This window comes from Hylaeus anthracinus, unplaced genomic scaffold, assembly GCF_026225885.1.
Source record: "Hylaeus anthracinus isolate JK02 unplaced genomic scaffold, UHH_iyHylAnth1.0_haploid 0, whole genome shotgun sequence".
In the NCBI taxonomy this organism is placed as follows: Eukaryota; Metazoa; Arthropoda; class Insecta; order Hymenoptera; family Colletidae; genus Hylaeus; species Hylaeus anthracinus.
The window spans coordinates 4,336,188-4,348,919 of NW_026533254.1; the positions used below are offsets into that span (position 1 = coordinate 4,336,188).

At 37.0% G+C, this 12,732-nt stretch overlaps 2 protein-coding genes across 4 annotated transcripts in view; one reads left to right on the forward strand and one right to left on the reverse strand.

Annotated features, from left to right (window-relative positions):
* Positions 1-11: 11 nt before the first annotated feature.
* LOC128896210 (transmembrane 7 superfamily member 3-like) lies at positions 12-9,133 on the reverse strand. Its single transcript, XM_054159421.1, has 8 exons — positions 8,899-9,133; positions 6,702-7,037; positions 5,642-5,910; positions 4,249-4,420; positions 3,803-3,958; positions 3,259-3,405; positions 1,066-1,326; positions 12-405 (listed from the first exon to the last, which is right to left on the reverse strand). Exons 1-8 carry the CDS (start codon positions 8,993-8,995, stop codon positions 293-295), a joined length of 1,551 nt encoding a protein of 516 aa, XP_054015396.1. The 5' UTR covers positions 8,996-9,133; the 3' UTR covers positions 12-292.
* Positions 9,134-9,331: 198 nt separating this feature from the next.
* The window catches only part of LOC128895831 (ankyrin repeat and SAM domain-containing protein 1A-like), a 64,943-nt gene continuing 61,542 nt past the window's right edge, over positions 9,332-12,732 (forward strand). For all 3 annotated transcript variants that reach the window (XM_054158769.1, XM_054158774.1, XM_054158783.1), the window contains exon 1: positions 9,332-9,474. In XM_054158769.1, the coding sequence (XP_054014744.1) occupies positions 9,371-9,474 (104 nt within the window). In that variant the 5' untranslated portion in view covers positions 9,332-9,370. The remainder of the gene's footprint in view (positions 9,475-12,732) is intronic.

Here is a 12,732-nt window from a genome sequence, read left to right on the forward strand (position 1 = left end):
TTAATAAAAAATATCTTGAAAACACCTTATATTATAAAAATTAATTATTTAGTTAAACTCTTATGGTATTAAGTATACGTATCAGTCCTTCAATCTGGTTCGTTCTTGTTTCATTAATTTATGTGAAGTATACAGGGTGTCCCAGGACGCCTGTATTTCTTTGACAGGACATCTTTATACTAGATGAAACGAAAAATGACAACACTGCAAAATATATATAATAAAACATAAAGTTCGCTTTCAGTTTTTCTTTGGGCACAAGCAGATAATGATAACTTCACAAAGAAGCCTTTCATTCAGATATTAAAGGCGTCTCCTCTGATACTCCAAATGTATTTGATGGCAACCAATATTTTACGAAAGCATAGAGTGCGAATAATGTCCACATGACGATGAAAGTTATATCTGAAAATGTAACGTTGCTTAAAAAGAAAGAAAACATACCTCAATCATGTGTTCACCATTAACTTATACAAGTTCTGTCCAGGATGAATTCCAGAAATTTTCTCTCGAAAATTATTAACTATAAAATTATTTTTTTTATTTTCGTACAACTTAGTCTAGCATCGTGTGCCAAATGGAATAAGAGTCTGAGAAATTTCATCGTGGGCAGGTCTAATAAATCGCGATGTATCTCGATGTGCAAGGTAGCTCACTTGGATACTCTTAACACGTTGTCTGCCAGACAAATATTCTCGTAAATTTCAAACATTTATCGTTGTATCCATTTTTGTAACTTCATCAAAATTCATGAATTTTATCTAAGTTTACTTCTCTTGGTGGCCAACTTTCAGAATTTATTTTTTTAGATCTTGAGTGAAAACCACTGTTACTCATATATTAATGCATCTAAATTCATGCACGCCCATTTGAGGAAATTGTGATGACGCTAAAAGCGTCAAACTTCCTCTATTATCATATTTACCCTTTTAAGTTATAAATGTTTTTGCCGAGATGTTTAATTGTAAAAATATATAAATAGATATTGTAACCCTAATCAAAGACGTTTAACGTATTAGAGTCGAGTAAACCACCTTGCACAACAGCAATTAACGCAAACAGTACCCTTTGCCTGAACTGGAGGTAGAACAACAGCCTGTTCGAAGCCCTTGACGGTCATTCTTCTTATCACGTTTATGATGATGTATTTCAGGGCAGAGCCAAAATAATAGTCAAGTGGCAAGATCATCATGTACGCTGAAAATATTGCAGACGAAGCAGGCAAGCTAATGGGAAACGATATTGCCGTGAGGAAGGTAATGATAACGAACAACAGTATGAAAAGTGTCCAGAAAATCCAACTGTTATGTACAAGTAAAAACTCATCTGGAAAAGAAAATGAAAACCATCTAGAAGAATTCTATTAGTGATCATTCACATTTCAAGTCTTCATTCACTTATTGCAAACACAATTCACGTGACTTCCATACTTATCCAACGCCAGCACACGTTCCATATGAACTGAATATTTCTTCCACACGTTCAACATCTTACACACATTACACATTGGTTCTATACCATTTTCATTTTTCACTCATTCATACTTACAGATCAACCGTGTTAAGTTGCCTTCGAAATAAATTCACCGCTCTGCCTCGCGATATGCGTATTTTTGTTATTGACCGCTTGACAAAGAAAATCGAAGAGAAACAAAAGAGTGACGAGAGCGAGTCACAATTGAAATGCATTGCCGTAAGAGTGAAATATTACAGCGATCGAAGTACTTAAGTTTTCCATGTCCGTACGTTCCATGTATGTACTGGGTGGAGCGAGCGACATAGTAGTCCCTTTGTCCCGGTCCCCTCTAGTTTGTAAGTACTCGGCAACTTAACGTGGTCAGTACGTAAATTTGACCATACAAACTCCCTTTGGTAAGGCTAAGATTATATCTTAGGTCACACTTATACTGACGATGTAGATCAGGTTTTGCATCGAAAGGGTTTGGGTTAATTCGCGATAATTTTGTGTAATTAGTCTTGTTAAAAAGAGAACAGGATGAAAAGTAAGCCTCTAAAATTTACTGCTTCGTTGATAAAAATTGAGGAAAAAAAGAAATTCGAAAAAATAAGACTAGGTCGGCTTGGAGGTAATGCCACTGCTTTAGAAAAGCGACGCTACGACGATCGTTTAATAAAATCGATTTCTTATTAGAAAAATTGACCATTATCACATTGTTGACCGGTTACGAGTAAAATCGTATTTACACTTGCATTATCTGTTTCAATTTATGAAATCCAGGGCGATATAAACCAAATTTTATAGTTATATAAGAGATACGGATGTAAAATATTTTATTTGAATTCATTATGTTGGTAAAATATAAATAAAGTTTATTGGAGTTTATTTAAATTGATGTGTAAAATTGCCGGTCAACAATGTGTTAAATTATTTTCATTTGTATCCAAAGTTTCGACCGGATCGTTCTAATACACCCCACATGAACCACGCAAACACGATCAAACTGTACCAAAGACGAGACGGAGAATCAGCAGAGGGTGAACAGGCCCGATCATCTGTCGACAGGGTAGATCGTACCGATACTTCGTGCAGTTACGCATGCACGTACCGTGTAATCTAAATAGGTCCCAGCGCAAAATAAATACGGGGGCACAATTAGGTAAATGTGAATCTTCCAAACTGGTTAGATCGCTTCGTGGGAGTTCAGGGGTGGTTTCTGTCTGCACGCGACGATTTCTCGGCTGTGCGCGTGCGTGTGTGCGAGAGGGTGGTTGCCGCGGTATGGTGTGAAAGGTAGGAGGCAACGCGAATGCCCGCTGCATGGGGGGATTCGGTAGGCGAAGTTTCCACATGAGCGGGCAACATTGATAAAAGCTACGGGGGGGACTCTCCGACTGTGCTTCATCCCTTCGCCAAACTCGAACTAACTTCGATTCGGGGCAGTGAGCTCTCTCTTTCTCACCCTCGGTCGCTCCCTATTTCTTTTGCTCCTCTCTGCTTTTAAGCCGGCTTTCATTATTTTCCTATAATTTGCTACAACCCCTCGTGATCTCTCTCGTTCTTTGGCCGCGCGTATGGAATACTTTATTTCCGGATACGTTTACTGTCGCTTCACGCGTTTGCTTTCGAGACCGCGTGTATAACGGAGAGATTTCCCCGGATGGAATTCACATTCGGTGATTGGAGTTTTCAGAAAGGTAACGAAGATTAAGATTGGATGCATTGTCACGAAAATGAAGTATGGAAAGACGGATTTCAAGAGATGGATTTCTCTGACATCCTTATAGATAAGTGGAATACCTGGGGAGCGGAAGTAGGCGACACAAGCGAAGAAGAATCCTACGTTGAAAGTTAACAACAGCTTGTTAATGAGCGGCCATGTGACACTGCAACACGTCGTCAGTAGCAGAAAGGTGATGCCTATTGTTAGAGCAATCGCAATGTTAGCTGAAACAAAAGAAAAAGACACGAAAATGTATTTCTTGAAAACAGAACACATACAATCACTCTTTTATTATAAGTATTGGTACCTTCTATGTCTATTGAACAAAATTGGCTAAATGAAATGATAGGTTTCATGTTTGCAAATAAATTTGTCATTATACATGCATAAGGTTATTCATGTATGTATTTATTATGAAACATTCATTTGAAAACATTAAGCCTATCATTTAATTTAGACAACTTTTTCTTTAATAGACATAGTGGGTACGAATATTTATGGGACTGACTGGGTGGCGTTACGACTTTTGAGATTATTCTGAGTAACTTCTTCTACATCTAGATGGCTAGGGGGGCACAATTTGTAGCTTCAAAGAATTCATAAAAAGGGGAGCATGCTTACCTGATGGATTATAGCTGCCCTTGCTGGCTTCTGCGATAATGTAACCGATCACAGTTCCGGTGAAGAACGTCGGTATCGATAGAAATGGCCCACGGAGAACCGCCCACAGGCCCACGAAGAAGCAGCCAGCGCAAACGAATCGCGGGAAAATTTCAGCTGAAAGAAGAAATGGAATACATGTGCAATCTGGTTCTCGAGGCCATGCACAGTGTACAACTTGACCTCAAAACTTGGCCAAAATTATCTTATTGGTTTTATAGAATTTTTATTTGATAAAGTAATTGCAGGAGGTCATCTTCTTGGAGTGAGGAATTTCTAAAATGGTCGTCGTATGGGGCGTTGTGTAAAAGTTTACATGTACATGAAGTTTACTATTTTTAATTTTGGCCACTTTTTCCATGCTCTATTATCAATCGATAATTGTGATAAAAATTGATGGAACGTACTTAAAAGCTGACAAGATTCTGGATAAAGCAGGGGACTGCAAGCGTACGAGAAACCAGGGACATAAGATGCAGAATAATTTCCATATTTAGCCACTGCTGCGTAAACCGATCCAGTTCCGGTGTACGCGTTGAAGACTCGTCTCATTGGTGTTAACGCTTGTGAACCCGATATCTATCAGAAAATATTCTTCGTTATTATGATCGTGAACTCATTCTTTCAAGATATACAGGGTGAATCACCTAACATTAGCACCTCAAATATCTTTGTTATTTTTAAAGATAAATCAAATGTTGTAAGGACAAAGTTGAATGGTTCAATGGGGCTCACGCGATGCCAAAAACATTTTTGTTTTTAAGATATCAGTGTGATCTTCATTTTTTTAATGGAACCATCCTTTCTGAAACGCCTGCAATGATAGTTCCTTCATTAGGAATTCAACGACCATAATTATTCGAGATCATTCAAGGTCACGGGCAGAGAAAACGTATTACATTTACAACAATATACGGCATCCGTTTCAATTTATTTACTATCAGTATGTTTCCAAACGCGATTCCGCTATGTCTGCTAAAAGAGACCGTATACATGAATGTTTTAATAACAGGTGAAGATATGCATCAGCATATCATCACAGCATGTACGAATATTACCTCGGATGTACTTGTCAGAATTCAACATTCCTTCAGAGCCACTTTACATTACAACATCTATGAAATACAGGTATTCTGCTTTCATATTGTAGTAAATCTTATACGTTTTCTCCGTCCGTGACCTTAGATAACCTTGAATAATTATGGTCGTTGAATTTCTAATGAAAGGGACTATCATTGTAGGTGTTTCAAAAAGAGCGGTTCCATTAAAAACAATGAAAGTGACCCTGATATTTAAAAAAAAAATTACAAAAGCAAAAATGTTTTTGGCATCACGTGAGCCCCATTAAACCATTCAACATTGTCCTTACGATATTTGATGTATCTTTAAAAATAACAAAGATATTTGAGTTGCTATATTTAACAAATATCTTATCATAGATTTTATTTGATTTACAATTGTTCGCAATTAAAATAACTTGCCATTACATCATTTCAAGTACAGGAATACTACATGACCGTGGCAAGTAATGCTCTTATCGCAACAACGAACTGAAATGACTCATAAACCACGGAGGTTTAATCAGCAAGGTTAGCGAGATATAGACGAATGTTTGTAAACAGACGAACGGAATACTAATACTCTGGCTCAATTAGTCAAAATAAAGTCAAATAGGGCACAGACATTTAAATGAACTTACTTAATTCCTTTCGAATACTAATCCAAATTAATTTCTGAAGCGGACCAGAGCACTATGTATACGATTCTAACGATTTTAAACGAGACAAAAAAGTGAAGTACCTTACGACCATTTTGTATGATATCCTCCACGGTCAACATATTTGTAATACCGATGAAATAGCTATCAATTGTGAAGTCCTGCTCGCTTAAGAACATTTGATAGATTTCGAGCTCCACCTTATTTTTTTCGCAAATCGGTTGGGCGGTGTTGTTAAAAGGTATCGATGCTGGTTGCACGTCGACGACCACCGTGGTGTCGTCCGCGACCACCTTTGCATATGGAGCTATTTTGGTATTGAATTCCATGTTGCATCCACCCGGTACGGGTGCTGCGAAGAGAACAATGATCTGATGGACGAGATTGCTGGACGGTTTTTATCTTATGAAATTTACTATCGACCCGTTCGATTTCTATTGCGAGGGGACTAAGTTGGTCAAATTGCTCCAAAATAAAATTTTCTTTAAGAATTAATTCCTAGCAAAGGAATGCAACTTCAGAATATTTATACATATTTTAAACACTAAACTGTTGGTATTGCAGTGATCTGGACTTAAAATAACTGTAATTTCAGGACTTAAATACAATTTTGTGAAATCAATTTCCAAAGAAGAAGTTGAAGCAATTTGACTGCCACATTTCCTTGAATAAAAATAATGGACGATATACGAGGCGGTAGAATAATCGTTACCAGCTTATTCGAAAAATTGCGATACGCGAAGAAATATGTATTTAACGACAGTATGGAGATAAGAACCACTTAATAGATAAGGCATCCTTGTTTTTATTAAAAAGGAATATAAGAGGGCGTCCCTGAAAATATTGGACATTCCAAAAGTCCAATTTATTAATTGATAACTTAAACAATACATATTTCCAGGCATGACGATCTATGTCAGTGATCGACAACCTGTGACCCGCGAGTCAAGCAGTAATCCACGATACTATTACTATATTACAGCTTATCAAAGAAGATTGGAAATTGCTTTAAATTTCTCCAGAGTATAATTACAAAACCCATACAAAGTCCAATATAGTTAAATTAAAACGTCTAATTCAACAAGATGATCGACATTGTATAAATCAATGTGTTTATACAAGATGAATATCAAGAGTACTCACCTTTGTCATTGTAAGGAATACCAACAAGTAGAGCGTCCACATGGTGGACGTTATCATTTTTCAAGTACAGCTGCGTCATTATGTTTGAACCTGGTCTAATTAAAAGGCCGATATTTGATCCGAATACGCTATTATTTGAAACTTTATTAAGATCATCTTCAGTATAAGACAGCGTGACGTTATATTGATACGTATGAATTTGAGCGATAATAAATGAAGTCTCGGATGAAACATTTGTTATGTTACAAGTAACGTTACTAGCGGGGGCAATAGATATTCGTTGAATGTATGCATCACCGGTAGGATGATTAAAAGACACCTGTAATACGCTGCCATCTGTAAAACGTATTATAGATTATTTTTGTATTTTTCATAAAATTTATTTTTTGTGATGGTTCGTTAAAAAATATCATATTAAATCTTGGAAATTTTATGCTGTAGAGCAGAGCTTCTTAAACTTTTTTTTTTTTTCAAAAAATATAAAATTAAGATATGTAAATATTTTGTGATGATTTATTGATTAGGTAACAATATATATATTATTACCTAAAAAAAAAATACCATACCATAAAAAGTTGTAAAATTGTATTTATTATAGTTACAAAAATTATATACCCTGTTTTTCATCAAAACTGCATTTTTTTGCAATAACATAAATAAAAGAGAATATTAAATATTTTACATTAAAATCTCGCGACCACAAGATTTCGCTAAGCCCATTTGGGGTCGCGACTTATGGTTTAAGAAGTCTTGCTGTAGAATAACAAATTCAAGGTCTAGGACAAATTGAACTGTATTATTTTCGTAATAACATATGTATGTAGTAATTGTAGTGAATGTTCAAAACAAACAAACTACACATTGTGATATATCTACAAAATATGTACAATAAAAGTTTATCAAATAAAATTGTCTTTATTAAAGTTTTCCTTTACATTTAGATATTTGTTTTATATTGTTTTTTCTATTAACACATTATTTCATTTTATTATTAATGTTTCATACAATTAACAAGAAACATATTCCAATGCCTTCTTGCTATGTTCAATAAATGGGAACTTAGCCTATTCCAGAAACTATTGGTAAGATTACAAGGTGCTCCTAACATGTTTCAGTAAACCATGCCAACACATTTTATTAAGTATATTAATAAAAACTTTTACTAATGTGAGTTTATAAATTCCTTCTATCCGAGTTATAGTTCTTGAGAAATGCACATTAGATGAGTTGTTTAAAATAGGTACCTCGAGCTTAAAAAAAAATTTCACATTGTCTTGCTACTGGGCATGTTAAAAAATCCTGGCATATTCTAAATTGTATGATAAACTCCTAAGCAGTCACTGAAATTGTATATATATTGATAAATAGTCTGTAATGAACAATGTGTTTGAGATAACTTCAAGTTCAACCTCAAGATAATATATCTCGTATACTTCAAGTTCAACCTCAAGATAATATATCTTATATACTTCATATTCGCTATGACTATTTACATTTAGTTAATGAATTAATGAATATTTATTTAAATGTTGAATACTGATTGTACAATTTACAATATCTCTATCTCGGAAGCAATGCATTTGGAGACATGTGTATGTTGACTAAACAATTTTGGAACAACCTGCATGCTTACAGTATCGAACAAAAGAAATGCTTACAAGGCTGATACAACAAATCCTAGATACGAATTCAATGAAATAGAGAAACTAGAAAAAAGAGTCAGAATCACTGTATCGAGAAATAGTGGAGCATGTACTTTTACAAAAATGGAAAGACCTTGAGTTCGCAACAGAAATGCCTAAGAAACACTTTTAATGCCTAAAAGGATAAAATACGTTTCTTAGAGAGGGGATTTAATAACTAAATATCAAAAATTCTTATTTAATTGCCTAAAAATAATATTATTTCAAATATAAATTACGGTGTAACAAACGCTGTAGGTCAATACGTCCCAAATCTTAATCTTGTAAAACAATGGGGCGTTAATGCTTTTGTCTGAGAACTGTATATCAACAACGCAAAATGTTGACATTGGTTAGGAAAACAATTCCGATATTCCACCGAACGTAACACGGTTGTTCACCATACGTAAAAAAATTGATCGAATGTAAAAACAGAACGAAGACCCGTCGAATGTATCGTTTCGAATAAGAAAATCGCGAATAAGAATAATGGAAGTTTGAGGTTATGTGCTTACCTTTGAGAGACAAGGTTTTGGTATTTTTCACCACGGCCAAACTGCTACCGACGAGTAATAGAAGGATCAGTGGGTCTCTGATAAGTCGACGACTCATGTCGATCGACGTTACGAGCCCCGTGACACACTTATTCAATTAAATTGCTGGCGAGCCGTGTCGGCGTGAAGTTACGGAAAATCAGTACGGCGCAACAGCTGGCACTTGACAGTCGGCTACATGCCTGAGCGCGGTACACATCGAGTCCTCGGTGTATGTCGTTCCGTCTCGCTTTCAAGCGGCCAATAATCACGGGCTACGGTATATCCCTTCTCTATCGCGCGCTGCAGTGTTCGCGAAGTGACCGCGAGGTGGCGACGCAGTCGGCCCCAAGATGGCCACGCTGGATCAATGAAACGCGAGTAATCGTAGTAAAAACAGAAATTGACAAGTGTGCAGGTGAACACCAGCCGTTGATTACGGTGTAAATGGACCATGGGGAAGGACCAGGAGCTGCTAGAGGCAGCGAGAAGCGGAAATGTCACCGTGGTCGAGAAGATTTTGGGTCAACGAGCGAAGAGGAGTGGTCCACTGGCAAGGTGGGTGTCACCGTAGCAGACTTTGCTTTTACTCGCTTCTTTCGTCGTTTCGGGGACCTATTTCACGTTTAACGCGACGCAAACTATACGAGACGTGACCGTTCGTCTCGATCGACCGTGAAACAGGTTCCCTCTCTGTCAATTCGTCGTGCAATAAAGCGTTATACGTCACGTTCTTTTCGAATGCGCTCCGTGAAAAGATTTGTGTGCTCCGAATGAAAAAGTGTTTCGTGCCGTATCGACTACCGTTTTCAATTGTTTTTTTTTCGTCGCGTTTCCACGCTACTTCCGCGTTAACCGCGGTTAATTGGGCACAGGTAACTGTGTTTAGACGTAAACTGTATCGGACGAGTCATTACACACACCGGTACCGTGCCTGCGTTAAATTACCTACGCTCGATTGATCGCTACATTTTTCCAATTAATTCTGACAATTTATGAGAGGTTCTCGTGGATGCGTATCTGCCGTACGGTTAATATACCACGAATCGTTGCCTCGGATAGTTCTGTGAATTAAACGAAAGAACACGCTTTGGAGCGCGAGCAAACTTGTGCAGCGTTTTCTTTTTAAATTCATTTTACACTGAGTACTGCGATTAATATTTCTGTGTATTATTTTTGATCGCGTGATACGTTTCACGTAGCTACCGGGTAAAGAAGCAGTAATTGGATCCACGGTGCGTGTTTGATGAAAACTGAAACCTTGTTTAGATGAGATCGCGCATCCTCGATGCTTGTTTGTGTACGGTGCTTAATAATCAGGAATTTTCGCGTTTAACCTTTTCGTTTCCACCGTTTACATCCGGCTAAATATTTAGAATTATTCAATGAGATATTAATGTTATCTACATTTCAAAATTTGTATAATAATGGAAATGATTGTTTTGATGAATCAATTATTTATGATCTAATGTAGGAAATACAAACAATTTGTCTTCTATGTTTTAAATGACCAGTGAATGAAAGAGTTAATACGGTTTTTAGGTAATAAACGCGCAGAGCATAATTTTCCAGGTATAACAGGCTTGCTCCAAATGTCTACAGAGAATAATGAGCTAGTGTATGTTTGCACGCTATTGTTGAGCGATTATTTATGATTTCACCGTGACCATGAATCACACTGTGCATACGGTAACACCATGTGTGATATGATGATGCACCAGGATGCGTTGATAGAGACATGCAACGATATAAAACTATCAATTATTGAAAGGACGATCATCGATAACACGGATTTCTGGTCTTGTGTATTTTTTTACATTTCGTTTTATATATTTTAAAACACGAAGGTATCTTGCAAGCAATATTTACTATTCATTGACTTAAGTGGAAATGAACACATAATTTCCTTTCTTCAGAAAAAAAGTACAAATATCAACACATCGTCATCTCGTAGAACAATTAATATGTACGCTCAGTATTACTTTTTGTTTGCATAATGTAAGAATTTATCCAATAACCAATGTTTTTGTTCTGTTTAGAAAGACGGTTGTAGAAGATTCTTTTATATTTAATTATGTTTGTATTTATACTTATATTTAATTCATTATGATTAAATAGCTTTTGTTACAGGGTAATCGTTTAGATTTAATCGTTGGTGTGAATACCCGTTTTACGAGTCAGAATTTAATTAAATCCATGAAAAATGTTGGTCGACGTGTGTCTGGAAGCGGTACGAAGCATCTTAACGGGGACTTATCGAGTCGAGCTATTTTCTATTTATGGGGGCAGATAAGGGGCTTATTTGGTGGGTAGCTATTTATTTTCAAGGGTCGACGATAAACCTCGTTCGGACGCGATAGACCAGAAGAGGAAAAAGATGCTACGAGTTGTAATATATTTGTCCTTATTCTGAAAAGTGTGGTATAATATGAGAAAAATGGACTACTTCATAAGTATTTAGAAAACAGTTAAATTAAAAATTTTGAAAGAAACATATTGTTCATTGCAGCGTTAAGAAAGATTTCTTTGAGAGATTAACACACTCTATTGGTGATGGTCGTGTAAAAGAACAGCGAGTTCTATGTTCAATTTGTTTCAGGGTAAAAAACATTTACTCTAATAACTTAGTCATCCTGCCTGAATTAACATAGTTTAGCAACGTCGTCATTGTGGCGTCTAAAATACGGCTTTTGAGTATACGCACTGGCGTTATCACTATTCTGGTTCACGACTCCAATTTCATTTCTCGGTTAGGGATCCCGCCTTCTCGGTTTCCAACCGGAAATTCCGAATTTCACGAACAATCTCTTCAACGCCATGTGGCACGAGGAAGGTCCAAAACATTCTTCAAGCAAACGGACGAAACATCCAAAAAATGAAACCTGTAGACGATTCAGTGTCTCCTATTACCTGAGATGGACAAAATTCTTGTCTATATAAAAGGTGAAAATTCGTTGAATAGAAATGAGAATTATGATTATCAGATTATGATATTCCACAGTGAACAAATAAAAATTGTTTAACGTCACGAATAAATTGTTAAACATTGATTTTATTCGTTGTCTATCATTCGGATAAAATGTCGCCCATTATCCGCTCCTTCTGTTCTATTGCCGGTAATCTCTTCTAATGTATAAAGGTAGCAATTCTAGGGTGCACGTGCACGTAACAACTTCCACGCAATCTATGCAATTTGCAGATCAATTCGCGGAAAAGATAATCGTTGAACAGACTTGGAACGAGTTACTGTCCGCAGCAAGGGCTGAGGTTTTGGGATTGCTTGTCCAATTTTTCTGTATTCAAACATTACCCCAATTCAAATGCTAATAATCGAATAATGATTTCCAATTAGTGGCATTCAAATATAAAATTATCGTCATTGTAAAATCCGACGTTGTGACCCTCGAATCTATCGAATAAAGTACCCAATAGCCTGGGTCGTGGCTCGATTCGGTAGTCGATGATCTCGAGCGCGCTGTTCGAAAGATCGACGTAGGAGGCGGCAATTAGTCGAAACAGCCGGTAGTCTCGCGTCTTTATTGACCCAGTCCCGCGAACTTCTCGACAAAGACGACTTTGTCGACACTTCTCGCGCTTCCATTAATTAAGTCACGCCGTGTCGGGACGAGTACCCACCGTTTGTTTTCGAGTGGGTCGCGGTGCGTGCCTCCTATGCTCGCAAGCGGGCGCGCGTGCTTCGAGTGCGTTCACGCACTTTAACACCGATTGTCGGTCGCGAGCAAAACCCACAGAGAGAAAGAGAACACAGGAACGAAACAAGTGGAGGGGAGGGCACGCTGTAGAAAGGACCAGCAG